This window comes from Triturus cristatus, chromosome 1_2 (genome assembly GCF_964204655.1).
Source record: "Triturus cristatus chromosome 1_2, aTriCri1.1, whole genome shotgun sequence".
In the NCBI taxonomy this organism is placed as follows: Eukaryota; Metazoa; Chordata; class Amphibia; order Caudata; family Salamandridae; genus Triturus; species Triturus cristatus.
The window spans coordinates 404507242-404532593 of record NC_140580.1 but is presented as its reverse complement, the minus strand read 5'-3'; the positions used below and the strand labels follow the sequence as shown (position 1 = coordinate 404532593).

At 42.7% G+C, this 25352-nt stretch overlaps 2 protein-coding genes across 2 annotated transcripts; both read right to left on the bottom strand.

Annotated features, from left to right (window-relative positions):
* Positions 1-14828: 14828 nt before the first annotated feature.
* LOC146867428 (uncharacterized) lies at positions 14829-20207 on the bottom strand. Its single transcript, XM_085621584.1, has 3 exons — positions 19403-20207; positions 16575-16712; positions 14829-16300 (listed from the first exon to the last, which is right to left on the bottom strand). Exons 1-3 carry the CDS (start codon positions 20205-20207, stop codon positions 14829-14831), a joined length of 2415 nt encoding a protein of 804 aa, XP_085477710.1.
* Positions 20208-22665: 2458 nt separating this feature from the next.
* On the bottom strand, positions 22666-24820 carry LOC146867427 (uncharacterized). The gene is made up of 2 exons (XM_085605735.1): positions 24075-24820; positions 22666-23247 (listed from the first exon to the last, which is right to left on the bottom strand). The coding sequence occupies exons 1-2, from the start codon at positions 24723-24725 to the stop codon at positions 22783-22785; spliced, it is 1116 nt and encodes a 371-aa protein (XP_085461861.1). The 5' UTR covers positions 24726-24820; the 3' UTR covers positions 22666-22782.
* Between the last annotated feature and the right edge of the window lie 532 nt (positions 24821-25352).

Below are 25352 nucleotides of genomic sequence, written 5' to 3'. Positions count from 1 at the left end.
TGTAAGCCATGGCCCCATGCACTGAATTTGCACCAAACTGTTCTGTGACTACCATCGACAAAGCTATTGCCCCCTTTACCCATCTACTAAAAGTAGTTTAGGACACTGTACAAAGGTTTTTCACAGCTCTATAAGTAACTGAGAGGCTACCAACCTTAACACCTCTGTTACCTGTACATAAAGGTGAGTATATCTTATCACACACAGTATATGGTGTAGGGGAAATGAAGGAGACTCAGTAGGTGCAGAAGAAATCTTTTTACACCTGGTAATTGCAAAGTGCACCCAAACTGGTGAGAAATGCATCACAGATACATCCAAAAACCCTCACATTGGATATACTTCTGGAAGAAACCAAACATAACAATGCCACCAGCTGACAACTTCTCATTGTCATACAAAGACTGGTAGAAGTGCAAAACCAAAGTAACATCAAATATGTTAAAATATCTAGGTCGATTGTTTTTATGCGTGTGTGGAAATTACTTAATTTGCTTTTGCATAGTTACTGCAAAATGACGCGTAATTACACAAAAAGTGAATCCGTAATTTAATGCTTATTTTACAGCGTGCTAATGCATTTAAACAAGAGCACCGTGAACAACAGCCAATCGTGTTGTGTTGTTCCTGTGCATTTGCAGTAACCCTTTACTGCAAATTACCCAGAATTGCATCATCCGCTGTAAATGTTACCACAATTGACATGTAATTGATTATATGAAGGGGCATACTTTCTGGAATATCGTGTAACAAGCATAACACAAATTTCCCAAAATCATGCAAACTATACCAGTGTAACTTAAAATTCACCCAGGCCTAAATCTCATACCAAATCTCTTTTGACAATCTACTCACCATAGGATGCTCACCCACTGGCGTGCCCTCAACTTTCTGAGACCCTGCTGAAATTGCAGATCTGTAGTTATTAACTGTCCTGTAAGATTCTTGCCCTGCTGCCAAGGGTGTTAAAAAGTTTGAAACACTTGTGGCATCTGAACCAATGGAATCAATGTTCCTTTCCACACTCCAGCTACATCAGACATGCCAAGTTGACCTATAGGCTCTAGTTGTTCCTTGTGCCTAAGATTGGCTGTTATACTTGGAAGTCTGGTGTGTACACCAACACTAACTTGCTCTTCAGTACTAGAGTGAGGTAGTGCATGCCTGGATCCCCCAGCAACCCTGGAAATACAGGGACTAAAAGTGAACAATCCAAGGGTGGGCGTAGTGGGGCTACGTGAAGCAGCGCGTAGTGTGCCCAAATCTACGCACACTCGCGCGCTCCGCGTAGCCCCACTACGCGCCGCCCGCCTCCCGCCAACCCTCCTTTTAAATAATACCCTGCATGTTAAATAATTAAAAGTAAAGAGAAATACGCATGTGCGGGCGTCCGCGCATGCGCATTTGTCACAAGAAGTTGAAAACGAGGAAGAGGGAGCCCCGGAGACGCCGCGCTTCAGGTAAGTCTCTTTACTTTTAATTATTTAACATGCAAGATATGATTTAAAAGGAGGGCGGGCGGGAGGCGGGTGGCGGGCGGCAGGCAGCTACGCTTCGCCCTGGCGTGTGCGTAGCGCTGCCTGCTTCGCCTACTTCGAAAACTGCGGAGCAGGCAGCGCTACGTACACTACATGGGCGAAGCGTAGTGTAACGCCCAGGGTTAGAACAATCCACCTACAACACAGGCAGAGATAAAATCCATAGCTCCATAGAAAAGTGACAATTGAGAGCTTTGCTAAATGTCTATGAACCTAGGAAACACACCTTGGAATCATGAGGAAAGGTCAAAATGCATACATATTTCCAACAGGCCTATACTGCAAAAAAGCATCCATACCAAACACTTCCTAGATCTGGCCTCCAACTGTAGTATTGCTCAACTAGCTTGTCAGTCTGGAAGCAAACAGATCTATATCGAAGAGCTAAAGGTGCAATTGCCAGTCGCTGGTGTCATGCAGATTACTTGAACACCACTCCACAACTCCACAGCGACCGGCCAACTCCACCACAATCTTTGACCTTGTCTCTCCTAGCTTGTTTATATTCCTGACTGCTGTCAGATTGTCCATTTGCAAAAGTAGTGCACACCTTACCCTGTTCTTCACCAGGCTGAGAATTGCAAAGGAGCCTGTAAGAATCTCTAAACTATTTATGCTCATTAATTAATCTCTCCCAGATCTTTTTTCTCCAGTCAAGTACATGTGACACCTTGTGTCCCATTCCCACTGACTTGCATCAGATTCTTATAAGTGATCTGAGGACATAGGAAAAATGGTCCCTCATTCCAGATTTCTACATGTTCTAACCACCAATCTAACTCCTGTCTTGAGTCTTGATCCAAAGGAACCACATGTGAATATTGCAAACGTTTTCTCAGGTGTTTTATCTTTAGTCTCTAAAGTGTCCAATAACAAAAAGGACCTGAAATATTGCCTGAGTCAATGGTGAGAGTAGTCATGCTGCAGAGAAATCTGCTTAAGAGTCAGCATCATCCTCAAATCTTTATTGATTGATTTCAGTTTTGTGTCTGGAAGAGACAGGGCTTGTTTCTCTGACTCCGCTAAGAAACCCAAGAATCTCAACTGCCTTGAAGAGACCAGGTCTGACTTTTCCTTGTTGACTACAAATTTCAAACTCTGAATTAGGTTTACCATTACATGCATCTGTTTCCGTAACAGGGATTCCTCCTGACCCAGGAAACTCATGTTCTCTAGATAATGCTCATATTTAACCATCTGGCTCCAAGATCAGCTGAGATCGGGTTTAGTAACTTGATGTATAACTAAGGAGCAGAAAACTGACTGAAAGGAAGGGACTTGAATCTGAAGGCTTATGCCTTTCCTCAAGGACTGCAGCAACTTCCTGCAGTGCTGGAATATAGGCACCATCAATAGTCTTTTAAATCCAGATGCATCATCCAATCACTTGGCAGAAGAATATCCCATAGACACATTACTGTCTCCATCTTGAAATGCTGGTAAAGAGCACAATGATTTAAATCACCCAGATTTATTATCAGCTTGAATTTGTAATTGTTTGTCTGCACCAGAAACAATACTGCTGAAAAAGACCCTTGAGTGTTGCACATAAGCTCTATTTACCTTTCCCATCATGACTCACTTCCCAAAGAAAAATACGCCTTGTCCAAAGAGTAATAGCAAGTATTACTAGTAAAATCAGAATTCTCAGAACCCTCAATTAAGGTTTATGCATAATAGCAGTCCTGTACACCCTTCCTAGGCTAATCCTGTGTTAGCATAACTTAAAAAGCAAATTTCAATAGTGCCAAAGCTGACATCACATCAGGATTCTGGGCCTCATCCAAAATGTTTGCTTGCTACACATGCACAACATTTGGACCCAAAGCATTACCTACCTTTTCTGGCACAAGACCCATACTTATTTACTCTTTTTCTTGGATCCTTACTCTTACTAAGGAAAGTACCAAATTTAGGAGCTACAACTGGTGCTATAGCTGTCTTATCCGAGATTACTGGCTTAGGACACTCTGCCCTAATGTTCATCCTTGTAGCCCTGTCAACAGAGCCCTGAATTTAGCCCTGTCAACAGAGCCCTAAATGTTGGTCTTAGTATATTTATGTAAACATGCAGGTGACCATTCTAAAGAAAACAGATGTTAAATTAGCCCAGATTCAAAGATAATAGAGTCCTCTGTAATGTAATCAAAAACATAGGTTTATCTCCAGACGTCAACGTCTGTGCAATCATAGTTGCCTCAGCATCATTGTAGTAGGAGAGATTGTATTATAAAATATTGATAGCTTGGCCATCCAGCATTTCAAATGCTCGTTTTCCTGGACCCCGAGGTGTACCAATGAATAGTTCTTGTGGATTGGACCATAAGCCATCCTCCTGTTGAGCAGAGGAAAGTGGCGTAACACAGGCCCCTACTGTGCAGAGTGTCCCCCAAGTTCGAGGCAACCAAGACTGGCAGAGGTGCAAAACCAAATTAACATCACATAAGTTAAAATATCTAGGTCTAGGGGGATTCTTTTTATGGGTGTGTGGAATTTGCTTAATTTGCCTTTGCGTAGTTACTGCAAAATAATGCGTAATTACACAAAAAGCGAATCCGTAATTTAATGCTTATTTTACAGCATGCTAATGCATTTAAACAAGAGCACCGTGAACAACAGCCAATTGTGTTGTGTTGTTCCTGTGCATTTGCAGTAACCCTTTACTGCAAATTACCCAGAATTGCATCATCCGCTGTAAATCTTATCACGATTGACATGTAATTAATTATACGAAGGGGCATAATTTATGGAATATAGTGTAACAAGCATAACACAAATTTCCCAAAATCACACAAATTATGCCAGTGTAATTTAAATTTCACCCAGGCCTAAATCTCATACCAAATCTCTTTTGATAATCTACTTACCATAGGATGCTCACACACTGGTGTGCCCTCAACTTTCTGTGAGCCTGCTGAAATTGCAGATCTGTAGTTATTAACTGTCCTGTAAGATTCTTACTCTACTGCCAAGGGTGTTAAGAGGTTTGAAACACTTGTGGCATCTGAACCAATGAAATCAATGTTCCTTTCCACACTCCAGTTACACCAGACATGCCAAGCTGACCTATAGGCTCTAGTTGTTCCTTGTGCCTAAGATGCGCTGTTATACTTGGAAGTCTGGTGTGTACACCAACACTAACTTGCTCTTCAGTACTAGAGTGAGGTAGTGCATGCCTGGATCCCCCAGCAACCCTGGAAATACAGGGACTAAAAGTGAACAATCCACCTACAACCCAGGCAGAGATAAAATCCATAGCTCCATAGAAAAGTGACAATTGAGAGCTTTGCTAAATGTCTATGAACCTAGGAAACACAACTTGGAATCATGAGGAAAGGTCAAAATGCATAAAGATTTCCAACAGGCCTATACTGCAGAAAAGCTGCACTGTTATACTTGGAAGTCTGGTGTTTCTGCAAATGTCCTGAGATGTTCCTGGACACCAAAATTGTAAATTGATACTTGTATAGCGCACTACTCACCCGCAAGGGTCTCAAGGCGCTTGTACGAATACCGCTGTGGAACCCATCCTGGCTTTCCCTGTGAGGCGTCCACTCCTGGGCAGCCCCAAGGTGGAGGCCAGGCATCCTTAGCATTGTGGGGGCCGTTGTGGAGATTAAGCAAGCTATTGCCCAGAGTTGGACTCCATGATTGGAATAGGCACCGAGGCGAGAATTATCAGGTCCGTGGAATTTTTGAGCCCAAGACCCGCCAAGGCGGGAAATTGAACCCTGGTCCCAGGCTAGACCTCTGCATCAGGGTCTGCCGCTCTAATCATTGAGCCACACTTCTCCACCAACACTAACTTGCCCTTCCGTACTAGACTGAGTTAGTCCATGCCTTGATCCCTCAGCAACCCTGGAAATACAGGGATTAAGAGTGAAAAATCCACCTACAACCCAGGAAGAGATGAAAGCCATAGCTCCATAGAAAAGTGACAATTTAGAGCTTTGCTAAATGTCTATGAACCTAGGAAACACAACTATCCTGTGTTAGCATAACTTAAAAAGCAAATTTCAATAGTGCCAAAGCTGACATCACATCAGGATTCAGGACCTCATCCAAATGTTTGCTTGCTTCACATGCACAGTATTTTGGCAAGTGGATCCAAAGCATTACATACCTTTTCTGGCACAAGACCCATACTTATTTACTCTTTTTCTTGGATCCTCACTCTTACTAAGGAAAGTACCAAATTTAGGAGCTACAACTGGTGCTATAGCTGTCTTATCAGAGATTACTGGCTTAGGACATTCTGCCCTAATGTTCATCCTTGGAGCCCTGTCAACAGAGCCCTAAATTGTGTTCTTAATATATTTATCTAAACATACAGGCAACCATTCTGAAGAATTCAGGTGGAGAGTTAGCCCAGGATCAAAGAAAATAGAGCCCTCTGTATTTGTAATCAGAAACATAGGTTTATCTCCAGACTTCAACTTCTGTGCAATCATAGTTGCCTCATCATCATTGTAGTAGGAGTGATTGTAGTATACATTATTGATAGCTTGGCCATCCAGCATTTCAAATGTTCTTTTTTCTGGACCCCCAGGTGTACCAATGAATGGTCTTGCCGATTGGACCATAAGCCATCCTCCTGTTGAGCAGAAAAAAGTGGCGTAACACAGACCCCCCCCCGGTGCAATGTCCCCCAAGTTCCATGTGGCCCCCTCAGCACTGTACTCTGCTCAGAGAGCTCCTTAATGGGTCTGGAGGGGCCCCTCCACATACCTTGAAGGGAGGGGACCCTCAAGTTTTGTTACGCCAGTGGCAGAACAGCAACCATGTTCTTGAGGGTTAAAGAATTTAGTACAGCAGTTGCATCAGAGTTGCCAATAGTCAGCGGTCCTTTTCCATGCTGAAGAAAAGTCAATAATGTAAGCCACCAAGGAGATGAACCCTTACCAACTTTTAATTGTTGTCCAGGATAATCTCAACTATAATAAAGACACAAAAAGCAGCTGAATTACTCAAACACTTAAACAATTCCATACATCAAACAAATTAGTCACATGACAAGAAGTAGAATACAAACATTTGTGTTAGGAAAAATAATGCTTTATATGTACGAATACATGCCCTAAATACAAGAGGTGCAACAAAGCTGAGCTCCTGTTTAAAGAACCAGATTAACAGTTGAGTTACAGCTGTCTTTGAAACAAATGGATACAAACAAGCAACTCTGAGGCAGACGCGACCTTCTAACCTTACACTGCCTGCACAGATACAAAGTATCCAGACCATATAAACTCCAACGGGGAAGAAAGGCAGTGTTCTGCTAAAGAAATTCAAAGTATCCAAACCCAAATGAAAGCCAAGCACTACAGAACACAGGTAAACTCCACAATAATCATGCAATTGAAGCACAGAGTAGTAATAATAGAAATGCAAAGCACATGGATTCAATAGTAGCCTAATTCACAAGCCTCAAGAAAAAAGGATGTGTGTTTGGAGCTAAGTTATTTATAGTGTTGGTTGTATTTTTTATGTTAATGTTTCCTAATTGAGAACACAGGATTGTGGGAAAAGTAGTGTTTCTTTGAATCTGCTGTGTAAATCTAGCAGTGAAATATTATGCATCATGGACCTCCAGTCTTATAATAAAATATGTAACACTGTTCACTTCAGCAAAACGAATACTGCATGGCAAAATGCAATGCTGCTGGCGTTTTCGGATATTCTTGATGAGATACACTAGTATGAAATATTGAGTTGCTTCTGTCATTTGCAAGTTAAGCAAACATCTCAGCAGCTGCCACTAAGCCTACTGAGCAACACCATGATTCTACAGCCATCCACTCAGCCTGCTATTTCACTTGCAATTTTGTTTCTCTTTCATTTTTTCTTAATATTTTGTGTACAATCCATTTTAAACGTTTTTGGTAGAAAATCATTGTTTTAAAATGTGCTTCAATGTGTCTATACTGCATTACAATGAAACACGTCTTTCTATCCCATTTTGGGAACTTGTTTTAGTGAAGGATATATACCAAGCTTTTTTCAAATTTTATTTCTACTGTTAATAACTGTTGCACATGTTAGTAGTATAGGTTGTATACTACTCGTCACCATGTATTTTTTGACAGGTGGCCACGCCCCTTTGACCACGCCCCTTTGGTCCGTGTGTCTATATTGGACGCGTTCCAAGTCTGATTTTAATCGGGGTTTTAATCGGTCCTTATAACGTATTGATAAGATTATAGCATTTTATTGTTTTATAGGTCGTTATTTTGTGAATCATGGCTTATAAAATGATACGGCGATGAAATCAAAAAGCGTATAAAACGATAAGTTAGGATTTGTGAATCAAGGCTTATAAAATGATACGGCGATGAAATCATAAAGCGTGTAAAACAACCAGGCATGCCCGGGCATGTCTTGCTTTAGGCATGTTTATGGGGGACTCAGTACGTATAAATCGACCAGGCATGCCCGGGCATGTCTTGCTTTAGGCGTGTTTATGGGGGCTCAGTAATCGGATATATGGGGTGCAGCTACGAATTAAAATGATATTTTATACATTTCCCATCATCACATTATTGAAAAGAATAATAACGCGTTTTAGAACAAATTGCTTTTATTAAATGTAAAATGAAAGCTCGGAGAAGTTTTATTTTGGGTCAATATTTACAATTTAATTGAAACCATTTTTTACATAACAGAAAATCACATTTTATGTAATTACAGTTTCATTATATGGAATTACATATACTGACAGCATTTAGTGACAATAGAAAAAAAAAGAAAATCAAGCTTATAGTTGAATAATGAGGTAGAGGTAGTTATCAAATATAATATGCACCATTGCATATAAATCACAGTATCAACAGCACACATAAAATCTGCGGAAGTTACATTAAAAAAAGGAATCACAGCATATTTTTGGTACCCGGTAATAATCACAGATAGCTATAAAACATTTGTAAAGTATAGAAAACACATAGTCAAGCTTATAGTTGAATAGTGAGGTAGCGGTAGTTCTCAAATACATTATAAACCAAGACATATGAATCACAGTATCAACAGCAGACATCAAATATGCGGAAGTTACATAAATTTTTTAAAAGAGGAATCACAGCTTATCGTTGTTAACTTATAATAATCACGGATAGCGATAATACATATATAAATATAGAATTCACATATTTAAGCTTATAGTTGAATAATGAGGTAGCCGTAGTTAGCAAATACATTATGCACCTTGGCATATAAATCACAGTATCAACACTGAAAACAAAATGATGTACATAAAAATCAAGAAACCATAGCGTATTAACATCAACCAGTAATACGCAGTATGGCCACCGGGCATAAAATTATACAAAAACTATATGTTGTGATACAGATGAGGTATTTACATAAAAAAATATTTAGTTACCCAGTAAAAAGCATAGGTCTCTATTATAAGTCACGGGTGCTAAACAGACAACCATGGCAATCTCGCGAAGTGTTTTCTTTTTTTTGGCGGGAGTGCTTGGCCGTGTGTTGTTACGGGTTCGTGAGCATTGTCAGCGGTATCACGGAGGGCAAGCGTCGGTGCTCTTCGAGGGGTCAGTGAAAATGGTGATGCGGGGGGAGAAGGGATAACAAATGGTGCAACGGCGTTGTTCTTTAAATCTTCTAAGTGGATACGATGACCACCATTTCCTAGCACCGATGTCGGAATGTTCAGTTCTGCTAGGCTCTGCATGAAGGCATCCCAACCGACAGGCGCTTTATTATTTGCAAAAGAGTGTGTTTGGGTGGCGCCTCTGATCAAATCATGCAGGTTTGAACCACGTATAACATTACCTTTATAAAGAAGTTCCCCCTTATCATTCCAGAAAGCGATGTCTTTATTTTGATGAATTTTATTAAGAAGTAATTCTGCTTTCTTTTTGTGCCGGGGGTTAACGTTGTCAAGGATTTCATTAACTAGATTAAAGGCGTGTGATTCTGGCTCTCTGACCGGTGAAACGGGTGGCTCTTGACTTTCAGGCATGAATAAAGTCAGGCCCTCTTTTTCCATTTTACCATGATGGACAAAGTTCAGATACTTTTGAAGGATAGCGGTATAAAGCTTAGCTTTCTCGTGCACCGGTAAATCACTACGATGAAGAATTTCGCGCATCTCAGCGTCCAACAGATCCGTGGCTGATTTTCTAATGTCGGTATCGGCGCTTGGGGGACTCCGCATTCTGTCTAGCTGATGTTTAGGAACGAGATACATTTTTTCAATGTGAGCCATCACCGGCGGCGCAGCAGGCCCGAGAGAAGCGGGATAGCAATGCCTAGCAGCGATCCTATGAAGCCCCCAGACTGCTTGACAAGACTTTTTTTTGTTTTAATAGAGATCCTCTTATTGCTCAGTTTTTTAACAAGATTACTTTTCTTTTTAAGCACTCGGATCTGTTGAGGACTCAAAGGGACATTGCCCTTCAAGGTATTTAGGGCTATCTCCGATATCGCTGCTACTAAATCGTCAGACGCGGAGCATAGAAGAGCTTTCCTTTGTTGTGGGGATGATGAAACCAACAGTCTTAAAAGAGCTAGATTGCGCGCTATCCGGCTGGACATGGTCATGAGTGTGTTGGAGCTCTAAACTGGAGCGCTGCTTTTTATTTATCTTCTTTTTATAGCCGGGTAGGACTTTTTTAGAGTATAAGCAACAGGAAGATCCGGTGGGAAAAGCCCGGTCCTTAATCTGTAATCCTCCGGCGTGCCGGCGTTTAAATCTACAAAAAGATACCCATAGGGGCTCTGAGTGGCGTCCTCAAAGGCTTCTAGAAAGAAACTAGAGCGACCCGGGTACATCTGTCTGGCTAGAGTCGTTATTTGAAGCTTGTCTCGGGGGTTTTTGAAAAGCACCATGTACTTGGTGTTCAGAGCGATGGTTCGTGAGCTCTTACCTTGGCAGAAGACGTTTTGCACAATGTATAAAATGCTAAGATTACGATGGTGAACATACTGAGTAAAAGCTTTTTCAATTTCACCGCTGTCACAAGCAGAGGCCATTAGATCATCTACAATTAACATATTAACACTAGAGGGTGGAAATAAAATGTCATCATTTAAGGCGGCGGGGAGCCCCTCGACAAATTTGAGGTGTGGAAGCTTTAGCGCGAGTTCTTGATAGAGCCGCTGCCAACAGGAATAGGCCCACACTACGTTGGTGGGTGGCTGGGTCAGCATTTGATGCGCATTTTCCAAAAGTTTTTTTACAAAGTAACTTTTACCAGAATTGGAAGGACCTGCGAGGATGCATGAGAACGGATGTTGCAATCTAATATCCATACTTTAAACAACCTCTAATAAACTATACACACCAAAAGCGGAAAGTCCTTTTTCTCGCTAGCCCCGTGTTTACACAGAGGCTGCATAACTCTTAAAAGCCGTAGGGCAGGGTTTTATAGTCCTCTTTAAGAACGCGCTTATCATATACAACCCTCAACGTTTTGCGAAGCGGGCGTGTCTCAATATCCCAACGTTTTTTAATTCTCACAATGCAGGGGTGCTGCACTACTAAGCTTTCATCTTCTGGAACACATTCACCTCTTTCGGCGTGCTTGGCATATTGAGTGACCAGCTCTTTTAAGTTTTGAAAATTTACTTTTTCGCGGTTCTGAACATTGAGGGTGATCCCCTTCACCTTCAAGCAGATTTTACCGCCTGATAAGCGGTAACCGTAGGTTTTGGGGCCGGCTGAAACAAACTCTGTGATGTGTTCATCGGGAGGTGTTTCGCTAGTGAGTTCCCCCAGATAGTCACCCACCGGAGGGTTAACATCGCCCTTTTTGCTCACAAAAATCACAGAGTCTGTGTCGTGGTAAAGACAGCGGTCTTGAAGCAACTCCAGGAGCTTGTACAACTCCAATCTAGCATAAGCGGTGGTGAAACTGGCAATAAATATGTTAGCGTTGCATGAAGGCGGGTAATGTTCTTTGGTATACCGCCAACACACACAAGCGGTATCATCATCTATGAACTCGCAAGATGACACCTCGCAGTAGGAAGTAAAAAAGTACTGATCAAATTCATCCGGCTCTGTCACTAGAGTAGTTTCTGAGCGGTCTTCTCTCTGCCCCAGTTTTCCCCATAGAGAGTTGAGAAACAGTTTAGCAATCTGTCTTTTAGTGGGGTTCACATGGATTTTATTAGAGCGCAATCGAATACCCTCTTTCTGAAAATATTCCCTCCGGTACTTCTGTTTCTCGGCATTATCACTACACCACTGGGGGTAACCCGAAGCTTCTTGCTTGTCTCTAAGGTGCAAGTTGATGTAGTCGGTAAACAGATCACTAGAAACATTTTCAAAATGCCATATCTCATAAATGCGATCTATCACATAGCCTTTTTTCAGAGCTACATTCACTTCTACAGTGCACCAGGTGCCGGTCAGAGCACGTTCGTCATCAGAGTGATCACACCGGAAGGTCTGTCTGGCTTCTGTGCAGGAGCGGCACAGGGTAAATAATAGTTTTCCCTCGAATCTGTAAGGAAGCACCGGGAAAAAAAGTCCTCTAGGCGGACGAATTCTACATCTGATTAGACCGAAATACATTTGAGGGGCTCCAAAATCTTTATAAAGGATCTTAGGATGTCCCACAGGGTAGACTTTTGTCTTGTTAACAAAGGGGTATAAGCTGGTAAAATCATAGTAAAAAATCTTTTCATCACCAGAGGCCTTTCGATAAAGAGTAACGGCGTTGGTTCGTCCTCCGTAGAGAGAATCACGCGGTTTCAAGGGCTCGGGTAAGTCACGATCCTTGATAAAAGTCTGCAGATCTAGATTACATGTTAACTGCTCACGCCACGCGTGTTCCCAAATACTTCTGACGTTGAAGCCGCGTCTTTTTAAAAACTCCTGTTTAATAGTTGTGCGGTTAAGCAACTGACCATATGTACAACCGGTCATCTTGTTAAAATCGTTTCCGGCGTAACAAATTGGACAGCCGTGAAAAAAGCAACCATTAAATTCAAAGGCAGTAGGGACCCCGTCAATATTGGCATAACCATCTAAAAAATAGGACCCAATTTTAAGCTCCCCGCCCCTCAAAGCGTGACGGATGGTGATTTTTTCACTGTATTCCAAATACATCAACCATTGAATAGCGGGTGTTGAGAATCTCTTTTGCTGTCTGTGATAATTATCACGAGGTAGCAACGCTAATGTGTAAGGTTTTAAAAAACAAAATCTGAACATCGCCAAGCAGACTGAAGCTAAAGTGATGTACTGAAAGGGGTCGATGAAGTCAACATAGGCATACTCATTGGCCTGACCCGGGTTCACCAAGATTTGCTTGCTAGACATGGCAATGACGCCTTCTCTAAAGCGGATACACGCCTCTCTTAAAATGTTCACATCTTGTTGGCAGTAATGAGACAGCTCCTTCTGGAAATCAAACTCCCGATCTTTGTTCGATTCATACCAGGACACAAATTCTGTTTTCTCAGAGGGTGACATATAGTTTACACCGTAAAATTCTGCTGAGGGCATAGCACCAACGTATTTTTGGTTCTGCAAAGTGTTAAAGTAATGCAGGAAATACCCTTTAGACTCTTGGAAACCCATTGCCTGTGGAAGTTTACTGAGTTTCATGGGCAAAAAGTTTATAGAGTCTATAAACCTGATATTGAGTACTTTGGTTGTAACGCACATGAGCTTTCCTCCCTGAGTGATCAGTGACATTGCCACCTTTTCAAGCACTAGAGCTTTCACTACAAAATAACAGTCATATCCTTTAGAGAAATGTGCGAGAAAACTATAGTTTTGAAATCGGGGTGTAATGAATGTGTTGATAAAATCATTGACGCATGTAGGACCTGAAAACTCCCAAGTAGGCTCACCATTAATATGTCTGGCAAAAATATAATTTGGCTCGTGAATGATATTTTCCTGACGGCACTCCATATCGTAGAATATATAATCATTTGTTTTGGTCGGCGGTTTGAGTCTGCTCATAAAGCAGAGATGTGAATCAAATGAAAACACCCGGGCTTTACAGACACCGCATTCAAGGCCTTCGCATTCATGACTTTCGGGGCCGTAGAGACCGCACGAATCACACAACTTTTTGCTGAGACAGCTCACCTCCCCCGCCACGGCTAAAGCACGATGACGCTCTAAACACTCCGAAGAACGACAAAACAGTCGACACCGCGGACACCTTTGGAGATCGTTGGCAATGTCATGGCAATCGTTCGTAACGCACGCTTTGCAGAAGTCTGCGCACGAGTGATTGTATTTGTGGGTATAGGCCGAATGGCAATATTCGCAGTAATACCTAGCGCCGAGGAATTTTTTTATATCTTTCACACCGTAAAAATGGCTTTCATGTAAAAGAACAAACAGAATTTTAGATTTGTTGGCGGTACCGCTGGTGAAATAACGCCAGCCGCCTTCGTGATATAATACTTTAATCGTCACACCCAAGTAATTTTCAAATGCTTCTATGTCTTGCAAAGAGACATCCGTATCTGGGGGGATGTTTAGGGCATCGTGCATTAACTGTGCCTGCTCTGTCAACGTTCTATCCGTAGATTGACCGTGAGCCAATAACCCTGCCAAACACCCCGCCAGGCACAAATTTCCAGCTGTGTTGTTCAAATCAATCAACCATCGACGTTTCTTTTGAATGATCTTAGTAAACAATACAGAATTTAGAGCCCGTCTGGCACCGCCGCCCCTACTTTTTATCACAGTCACAACAAGTGTTAAACTTTGTGACCCCAGAATCTCTGCATTGCTATTCATCATGTCAACAATTTTGTTTAAGAAATCTGAGGCATCTAGGTCGTGATGCGGTAGCCTGCGAGTGTAAAAAGAGTTAGCCAGACCACCGCCGCTCAGGCGAATTTGTACATAATCGTTGGGGCCTATGTCTGGGGCCATTTGGTCCAGCAGCAGTTGGATAGAGTTAATAACCGCTTCTAGGGCCAGTCTAATAGAATCTATGAGATGAAGATTGACAAAACGAAATTCTTCATAAAATTCTATAGCTCTAAATTTTTTGATAACTCTTTGATATTGTCGCACGCTTTCTAAAAACACCGGCGCAGGGTTGTTACTGATGCTAGAATTATCGCAAGCGACGGCTGTTCTCTGAGGTGTTTGCTCTAACTGCGTGGGGCTCGGTGGTAAATACCCATTGTTGCTTTGAATATTACGGCGTATATTTCTCAAATGGTTTTTGGCTCTTTTTAGGTTTTTGGCTAACCGATTTCTGACTACTTTAGCGGCTAACCATTTCTCTTTACGTTTGGCGACTGTAGTTTCAGACCTTCTCGGCGACCTATGCTCTTTGGGGGTCATTATCAGTTTCCCGAGTCGAGACTCAAGGAATCAAGGTTGGCTTGGGCATCTGCTAAAATAGATGCGAGCGAAGTCTGAGTATTTTGGATCACGTCCTCTACTGCTAGTTTGACATCTGTTATGCCGCCGATATGTCCGGAAGCTTCCTGTACACGTAGAACATTAAAAACGGATGAACTGACGGGTGCAGAGTTCAAGCCTAATCCTTCTAGGGTATTTATTAGGGGAAAAATGGCGTAAATTGCCTGAAGTACAGCCGCGTCGCTGGGAAGTGAAGCTTTAACAGCAGCAGCAGCAGCCCCACTGCGGGGGTCAAGTGGTGTCTTTATCTCAACGTTAAGTGGTTTTTTGACACTTAGGACATCATCTATGGCGCGCGAGGAGACAGAGGTCTCGAGCTGATTTTGAGCAGTTACTAAAGCAGCTGAAAGTGATTTCTCTAAATTTTGCTGTATACGTACGATGCCAGCTTTGATGCGTTCAATGGCTTGTATCTGAGCTACTGTATCACGATTACTTAAAGCAAAAATAATAGCTTCGCAGATAGATGCTGTGTTAAGAGTGCTTCCCCTAAGGTTTGTTATTAAAGGTAAAATATCGTGGCATGCTGATGTTACTGCGGTAATGTTTAGGGGTGGTGTGGGGTTATGTCTAGGAGCTTGTAGCGCCGCTGCGGACGCCCCGTTTGCTGCAGCACTGTGGGCAATTTCAGTCTTTAAATTATGGTGAATAGCACCTGGTGCGAACCTTACTGGGGGACTGGTGATGGCGGGTCCTCCTCCTATTGTAACATCTGTGTGACACCCCCCTTGTGAGCGTGGGTTCTTGGAGCATTCGCTGTGTACAGCTGGCCCTGCTTTTGATCTGTTTTGTTGAACGGGTACATTCGCGTTTTCCCCCCAACAGTCATCATCGTCAAGCAGCGAAATTATTTCTTGTTCATCGGGGGGAATAATGGCGTTTGCTGGTTGCGCATGCAAGTTCTTTGATGGTTGAGAGTGAGACTTGGGGGTAGGAGTAGGTGGGGGGTGCACTAATACCGGAGTATCGCTGCAAGGGTGCGTTGTGACACCTAGAATCTGTTCTGAATTTCGGCTGGGGAGAACGCAACCAGGGGTAGGCGTGTTTGAATTCGAAACCTGGAAGGTCTGTAGAGTAGCAGAATTGTTATCATTAGCATTCGCTTTCCTATTGCGCTTTTGATCACCCTTTTCTTTACAGCCAGAGTGTCTCTTTCTCAAACCGCCACCATTTACAGACACCGGTGGAAACTCATGCAATGCAGGCCCCCCAACAGTACTCCCCCCAAAACCACCCTGCAATGTTTGTGGTGGCCCTCGCCGCCTCGCTTCTTTACGCTTCTGACCTTTGCTTTTCAGATCGTCAGGCGGCAACCTTGAACTCCTTTGTACAACCGGTTGTTGTGTATTTGATTGCTGCACGTGTTGGATGGAGATTGCATCATCAGTTTTATCTAAGTAAGAGCAAAAAACACAATTTTAATTCAAGCAATGAACAGTCGGAAGAGTCCTCAATAGTCATCAGTGCTACAACTAGACTGAGAGTGGCAGCGCAAGCACACACACACACACACACACACACACACACACACACACACACACACACACACAAGCACACACACACACACACACACACACACACACACACACACACACGCACAAGCACGCGCACATCAGCATGGTCTATGGTAGAACATACTACCAGTAGAAAAGAGAATTAATTCTTACCAGCATGCGCGCTGAAGCCGCAAATTTGACTGGCTGCGATAGGATTAGGGCCTTCAAGCGCAGTGTCGAATAAAAGTGCGTCTGCCGCCTCGGCCACTTCCTGCGAAGACAAAAATGCAAACAGCTGTAACACATTTCCTATATCGGTTTAAATTAAATTACTTGAAAGCACCGCTATACGTATTTACAAGCTCATGCAAACAAAAGTACACACACACACACACACACACACACACACACACACACACGACCGCAGAAATAGACCCAGACCTTAGTTGTCAAATTAGCTGCTTTTCAAGCCGCAGCTCAACCCCGGCTCGCTGGCCCCAGGCTATATAGTGACATTATTTAAGACCTCGGGCGTTATTAAATCATGATCTGTAAAGCAAGGAGGCGGACTAGTCCTTGACTTAAAAACACGGATCAATGAGCAGATAGTCTTTGAGGTAAGAGCATGTGCAAAATCTAAACACACCGAGAGTCATGTCATATTTCCTATTGCTTAAAATGCCAGCTGCTGTAACAGTACTAAAAGTCTTTTGACGACGACGTGAAAAACTGAATTAGAACCACATGCTAGAGCATTTCAGACGGGGTCCGGCAAAACAAAAAAAAAAAAAAACGCAAACACACACACACACACACACACACTTTTTGTTTTTTATGCATCTTTCACGGTTCCTGACTAGCAGTTACAGTTAATTCAAAACACCCCGAGTTTCACCTAATTTTATCTATTGCTTAAAACCTTTTGACAGAGGAGCGAAAGACTTAATTAGAACCACATGTTAGAACATTGCCCGGGACTTCGGTCTAATTCGTCTTAGTGTGACAGTCTGAGCCGGAAAAAAAGCTTACATCCCTGATAAAAAAGCATTTAACCTTTGAGAGATGACGCTAATAGAAGCGCAACTTCAAAAAGAGCTAGAGGATTATATAAAAAACATAAAACAATCTTCTTACCAACAATTCTTGGTCCTCAGACATGTTCATAAATGGAAACGGTGCTCAGTCATCAGGTGGTGAAATCTTTCAGGGGCTTCAGCTTTTCAAGCGCCCGATGTGGTGGGAGAATGAAGGTGTCACCAGCGCCGTTGGTTGGAGCGTCGTAGCTTTCCTGAGAGCTCCAGCCTGAATGTTCTTGCAGACCTCACGTTTTTATACCCAAAACCCGACAGTTTCCCGCCACAACTCACAATACCACGTATGTCTTCGTGTGTCGAGAATTAAACGGTATAATCCACTAAGCATTTCAGGTTGAATATAAACAGCTGTGCATTAACGTGGCAGCAAGGTGCTGAAAAAAGTCAGACCGCCACGTAAAGTTAGGCCCCCCTTATTTTATCCATATTTTTTGCAAACCTCGACAGCACACTAGGCACCATATGCGGACAATAGCCTGTCTAAGCATTTCAGGATGAATATAAACAGCGGTGCATTAACGTGGCAGCTAGGTGCTGAAAAAAGTCAGACCGACACGTAAAGTTAGGCCCCCCTTTTTTTATTCATATTTTTTGCAAACCTCGACAGCACACCAGGCACCATATGTGGACAATAGCCTGTCTAAGCATTTCAGGATGAATATAAACCACGGTGCATTAACGTGGCATCTAGGTGCTGAAAAAAGTCAGACCGACACGTAAAGTTAAGGGCTTTTTTCATGCAATTTATTTAGATACATTTTATATCACAGAGTAAAAATGTTCGGTACAAATATGATTTTAAAAGTCCAATGAGAGCGTAAAATAGACCTTGTGGATGTCTGCTAGTTATCATAAACACTGTAAACATGTATATTATCAGTGAATGAAATACAATTTTGCATCGGTCTGTTATTTACACGGCCTCTTTTCAATCTGCGTAATTGCCTCAACACAAACCTTGTTACTAGAGCATCATTTGCCTTCAAATCAGCTGAATACATTTTTAAAATGCTTTCAAAGTCTACACCACGGCATCTATGAAATAAATAAAACAAACAATGTGCCCCGCAGGTAAATGATACATCATCCTGAATCTGGTTTTCATGAAATGTTATTAGGCCTGAAGTGTTTCTTTTTAAAAATTGCCATATGGTATTGGGGTACAGATAACTGTTTGGTGGCACGCCATAGGAGTCAAAAAACTCAGAGTCCTTTTCTGTTAGAAATATTGCTAACCAGTGTCGACCCCTTTGATCTTTACCGTCTGTATTGACTATTAAATGAAGCGGTCGCTGGCGATTACCCAGATACATTGGTAGAGTGTCAGCTGCGAATACACCTAAAAATGAATGTTTTGCCGTCTCGTCTTTGGCGAGAAAACGTTCCAGTTGCCACGTATTCATCACATATAGTCGATTAGCACCTCTCGCCTATGGTTAATCTGTATAACATTCTGAAAGACAGCGTAAATCAGAAGGTTTATAGTAGACGGTAGAGCGGCGCTAAAACGGAGCTCCAGACGTACATTGCCTGATTTTTGTATCGAAAAATGGCCGCCACCCACGTCGTTGTCAGGGCATAGATCGAAAGCCAGCATAGAATAGCCTTTCGAATACTCTACACGATCCACAAAGAAGGGTCGGTCTGATGCGTACTTCCCAGCAACTTGCAGCACACCCAAATATTCTCTAGCCACACCCCCAGTTCCAAATGACGGCGTGTATGGTTTTGCCGGTATAGCTTGGCCGTCTACGGAGAGGCTGCTGTGAGATATATTATAATGCTTGAAATTAAAGGGGTTTCTGCCATATTCACCGCTAAATGCTGCGTTATCGACCAGCGCTACTATTACAGTTCTTGGCAAAAATCCGAAAAAAATATTCTCAGTATTCGATAGTAGCGCACCGGCTGGGATGCTGAACACTTTGAGCTCCACTCTTTCGATGGGGTACTTGGCATTACTGGTTAACAGAGTCTCGGCGTGAGCTAAACGCACCACCGGGCTCACTTTGACACGTTTCACAAATAGTGACGCCGCTAAGATATGCACTTTGTAATTTTCTGCGTCGCCGCTCATTAAGCAAAAAGTGTCTTTATTTCGAATCAGTTTAATCTTCACATCTAGACCGTTAAGCATTAATTTGTCTTGGAAAAATAAATCGCAGTGTAATTGCCCAATCAGTTCCACTTTACGACTTCGGGCTGTAAAGCTAGCTCTGCTCTTAAATCCCGCGTTAGCACCGTTTAAAGTCGTGTCCTCGTGCTCTCCAGCGGTGTCTCTGTAGAAGAGACCTGCAGAAAGTTGGCGTTTTAAAGTGGGGTCCCCATAATTAAGTACCGTTTCGAGATAAGCCCTGTATGGATACGTGTTGTTTGACTGGCTGATGAGCCGGTCGCCGAGGCTCACATCCAGTTGGTTAAAAAGTGAGGCTATGGGGTATGGAGAAAACGCCACTCGGGCTGCGGCGTCCAAATCGGATCCGTCTGCGTTAGTAATTTTGCACGACAGATAAATCAGGGTAGCTGAAAGGTCCAGGTAGTCATCCGACCGAGCTATGAAGAACTCTAAGGGGGCTGTGTCTGACAGGGCTGAAAGTGGCGGTACTTCGACATATAGAGAACTTTCAATGCTGGTTTGCGTTGGTGGTACTTGGAATAGGTCCAACTCTGACTTTGTGCATTCCTGGGAACCGCAAGGGACGGAGGCCATGGTCCGATTTAAAATATGTTGCCCTTAGAGACTCGTTTTTTTCCGTGTCTTCTCCGGGTCTTAAGCGAACTCTTTTGAGCCGGTCGCCGGCGCTTCACAACGCTTTGAAGGAACGCGGGCGGCCCCCTTAGTGATACACCCCTTTTTCTCTTCCTTCCTCTTTCGAGATAGATTAAACCTGAGCCTTCTTGACCCGTTTTGGTAAACTTTTTCATCACCGCCCCCGAAACGTGCCCTGCGACGTCTCGGGCAATATTTGCTGCAGCGGTTTTCACGTGCGGTTTTACCAACTGGAACCCTCTTCTTAAAAGCGGTACTGCTTTTCTGAAAAGGCTTCTGAATATACCGCCAACACCCGCCCCGTACATAATAGGTGCCCCGTGGAACCCCGGGAGGCCTGAGCCGGCTTGTGCTCTATAGTAATCCCTATAGAGCGACGCGTCGCCGTAATTTTCAGGTAAAATCATTATTCTAGTACACTTCACCACGTCGCGGCCTGAAATGAAGCTTCGCTATGACTTTACCCACTTTAAATCTTATATTAGTGTTCAAATCGTCCTTCAGTTCCAAAGTTATTGTGTGAAAATGTTTTTTGCTGATCGGTACATAATCTCTTTTGGTGTAAATGATGTTTATCATGCTATTATTCTTGCCTGTGATTTCCACGCACCGGAGGAGAGGCACGTAGCTATCCCCCACTCTCTGATGCTCTATCACGTCGCAGTATACAAACATCATATAAAATCCGCCGTGTACATCCGTGTAGGCTTTCCCCGCTGATGAAGAGTGGTGAACGTTAGGCGTCAGCCCCAACACTCTCCCCAGTTTTTCACGCACCAAAATACCATAGTCTTGAGCATTCCTCAACTGCACTTTTCGAAGTCGTGGTTCATACGTTAATCTAAGGTCAACAAGTTCCGATATGTTACCAATGGATTTATTCATTACTTCTACAATGTCTCGTATGTTGTCATAGTGCCCCGGCGGGAAAGAAAGTTCGTGGGCGCTTTCCTTCTTGCGTACCACCGTAAATCTAACATCCTCTGTTTCAAAAGTGTCCCACGTGTGCGGGTACTGAATTTCTGTTAGGGCCACCTCCCAATCTCCTTGTAGATGAATAGGTTTTGCTAGTTTCACCGTAAAATTTGAAATTTTGTTATTAGGGAAAGTGTCCAAAGACGCGTTACTCGGGAGCGTCAGATAAAAAGGTCCGACCTCCATGGCGCTTCCGCGGTACCTAAATGCCTATATCCGCTGTTGTAGACTTTGTATATCCTTTAATTCACTCTCAGAGACCCAACTATTAAATTTATCAGGCCATCCCCGCCATTTAACTAGGCACTGTCTTTGTGCCCCGTGCCCCTTCTTTGCCAAAACGTTCTCAATACGGTACACACGATCTTGATCCTGTTTTATTTTTTGCAGCTCTTCTTTGTAAAAACACCCTTCGACCTCCTCCCCAGCATAGTCTTTTAAGTTAAAAACTGTAACGCCTGAATGCTTGGAAATCTTGTCTATCACAAAGATCTCATCTGTAAAAGTCTGCTCATACCCCTTTTGAAATACCCCCTTGCATCTAGATACCCTAACATGATCACCTTTTTTGAGAGTGTTTTTTGAAACAGGGTTGTTGGTGAACACGGACCCGTACACAGTTCTCCAAATTTTCAACTCATTTTGCGGGGATACTTCTACAGGGGACGTCTTAATGGTTCTATGATAGCTATGATTGTAACTTTCAATAAAATCTTGTAAACGATCTATATAACGAAATGTGTTGTACGCTGTAAAATACCGCCAAATTCGTGCCTTGAGAGTTCTGTTGAATCTTTCTACAATCGCCGCCTTCACTTCGTTGTTTGTAACAAAATGTTTTACACCATACTTGTTCAGCAGAGCTTTTAGCGTCTTGTTTTCAAACTCTTTTCCTCTATCTGTTTGTAACTTTTTAGGAATTCTCCCGCTGCTGAAAATGTAATCAAAGGCTTTTGTGACCGAGCTCCCCGATTTTTCCTTCAGGCCAACGGCGAATGCATACTTTGACAGTACGTCTATCACCGTTAATATAAATTTTACACCATCATTAACCGCGGCATGTTCACGGACGTCTAGAAGGTCCGCTTGCCATTGATGATTTAAGCCGCTGACTATCACACGCCGTCTTTGAAAGCGCTTTCTCGACCCCTTATGTAGCGTGTAGGCATCTTCGCCCGATAACCAGTCGCGTACCTGTGTTCTTTTAACACCGTCGTTGTGGATTTTGCTCTCCTTGTACAAGGCTTCTACACCGCCAAAACTACCAACTTTCGAGGGGTTGTAATAAACTCTTTTGAAAAGCTTCTGCATCGTAGCGCTTCTTGAACTAAAATACCGCAACCCCTACTCCCGCCCCCCTATTCTATTAATTCACTTTTGTTTTATTATTTTTCTTTATCAAATAATCAGAACTAGAAGCCGGTTTATTTTACAATAGTAGATTATTTAATAACACACGAATTAAACAGTGTATGATTTAAACTGGTAATATAGGAATGTACAGCGCTATAAACGATAATAACGATAAAAACATAGATATTTAACACAATGCTCTCAAAAACTCGTGACGTAGAATCAATATTTGGATTTTGCTAGCTATGAACGGTACCAGTCTTCTTACATCCTCCCCACGCCCCTTCAAGAAGGCTCGACAAAACAAATCAGATATTGTATTCATGAAATTGAAAAACTGTTTCTTATTCAGAGTAGTTCCTAGGGTGCAAAATGTCCGCCTGATATAATTGTCGATGCAATCTTCGAGCACGTCGTCAGCGCCCAAGAAGATTTTGCTCTTTTCAACGTCGTAAAAGCCTCTAGGTTTCTGACCCAGTTCTTTTTCAAGCTCTTCGATGATTTCACATCGCTTGTTACGACATAGCGCGGTCGGGCGAAACACTGGTTTGGGGTACGCCATCTTTGCTCTGATCAGAAAATAAAAAGCGTCTTCCAGGCATCTAACGCTCGGTCGCACGCCGATCTCAACCATGTGTCGAAACACACTTTCCTGCAACGGAAAAACACACATACATAATAGTAGCAATCGCGAAGATCATCATGTTTTCATTTACTCTACATTAAGAAATGTCATGTTCCTCGGTTTTAAACTCCTGTAAAGATACTTGATCTTAAAATATCTACGGTAATTCTTCCTTCTCAAATGCTGTTTCATTATCAAGCGTATGTCTTCATCACCCGCTTCATACATACTTTTCACATGCTCTGATGGGGACTGTACTCTCTTAATATACTTTAAAACATTCGCAATCATCTTACTACAATCTTCGGGTACTGACATTTCTTTCAAGCCATAGACCGCCCCCAACGTCGCCATAATCTTATAGGGGTCCAGCTTGTAACATAGTTTCCGTATCAAACTGTCTTCATATTCATCACCCGTCGTGAGACAGTCGTGATGCAACTGACTCGGGTCGTCAATTTTACAACCTTCGCATTCGTCGTACCACCCCGCCTTTAAGCACAATTTTATGATCGCGGCTATCGCTGTCAAAAGTCCGCGATATCGATCCGTGCTCCAACTTTCACCACGACAAAATTGTACAATTGCGTCTAAGCGCTTACAGCTGCAGTTTTTATGCGTTACGGCAAGTTTTTTCTATCTTGAGCAGCAGAGACATGAAAAACGTAGCGATGGCTGTGTGACTTCCATAGTCGTGCTAGCGGTTTTGTCGCCTGGGGCTCCTCCTCCTCTCTTTTGCTGATAAAAAGAAAAAAGGGGTTTTTCGACCTCAGCCTTCCTCACAACTACACGCCTCATCATCACACTCTTAAACACCCCAGAGGATTTGCCGAAAAATTGCGGTTCGTACTTACTTTTCGTTTTCCAACTTCGCACTTTTCTGTTTCGTTTACAGATTCTTCTCCGGAATCCATCTCTGTACAGTCGCTGGAGTCCTCGGGTTCAGGCTCTTGCAGGTCAATACCCTCGTCATCTTCACTTGGTTCCGCTCTTCCACCGCCGTCTGTAGCATCGGAGGTATTGCTCGCCATTTTAGCAACGCCACCAACCGCCTCTTCGCAGGCTCCGGTCTCGGGCTTTATATTCGGCATAGCCGATGCCTCGACGTCTGTCTCGGGCTTTTTATTCAGCATCGCCGACGACATCTCCGACGTAGTACCCGCAGGCGTTGTTGGCGCGCAATTTTCCTTATCACTATCGTCGAGTTCTGCAGCGTCGTCTGCAGCATTTGCCGCTTCCTTCAGCATCGCTGTTATAGTTTCTCCAAGGGGTCCCGCTTCCACGCTAGAGCAAGACATTCTCAAAGTTGTCTTAAAGCTCGAGCTTTTCTTTGTCGGCAAAAAGCGGGGGTTTCTTAACACACGGTCCTCGGAATGCTGGCTTATATCCTCTGTGAACATACTAGACACGCCCCGCGGTATGTTTGTAGACTCGTATTTCACACTACCCCCACTTCTTAGCAACCCTCCTGCATGCGTGGTCGATTCATACGTTTTTGATTTCATCGCAGTATCATTTTATAAGCCTTGATTCACAATTCCTAACTTATCGTTTTATACGCTTTATGATTTCATCGCCGTATCATTTTATAAGCCTTGATTCACAAATCCTAACTTATCGTTTTATACGCTTTTTTTTTTATTTATTTTTTTTATTTCATCGCCGTATCATTTTATAAGCCATGATTCACAAAATAACGACCTATAAAACAATAAAATGCTATAATCTTATCAATACGTTATAAGGACCGATTAAAACCCCGATTAAAATCAGACTTGGAACGCGTCCAATATAGACACACGGACCAAAGGGGCGTGGTCAAAGGGGCGTGGCCACCTGTCAAAAAATACATGGTGACGAGTAGTATACAACCTATACTACTCATGTTGTTTCATAATCATACGCACTATGCTGATCAAGAAACTACTAGGTTGTGCGTACATTAGAAGTTCTATAATTCAGCAGTTCATAATGTGGGGTCCACAGGCTCAGATAATCTGTGACTGTTTAGAAAATTCAATAATAATAGTAAATTAATATAGTACATCTACATTAAAAAGGTAAAGTTTAGAAACTCCAAATATTTTACATATGTGAAGGGATTTGAAAGTGGAAGCCAAAAATGAAGTTGA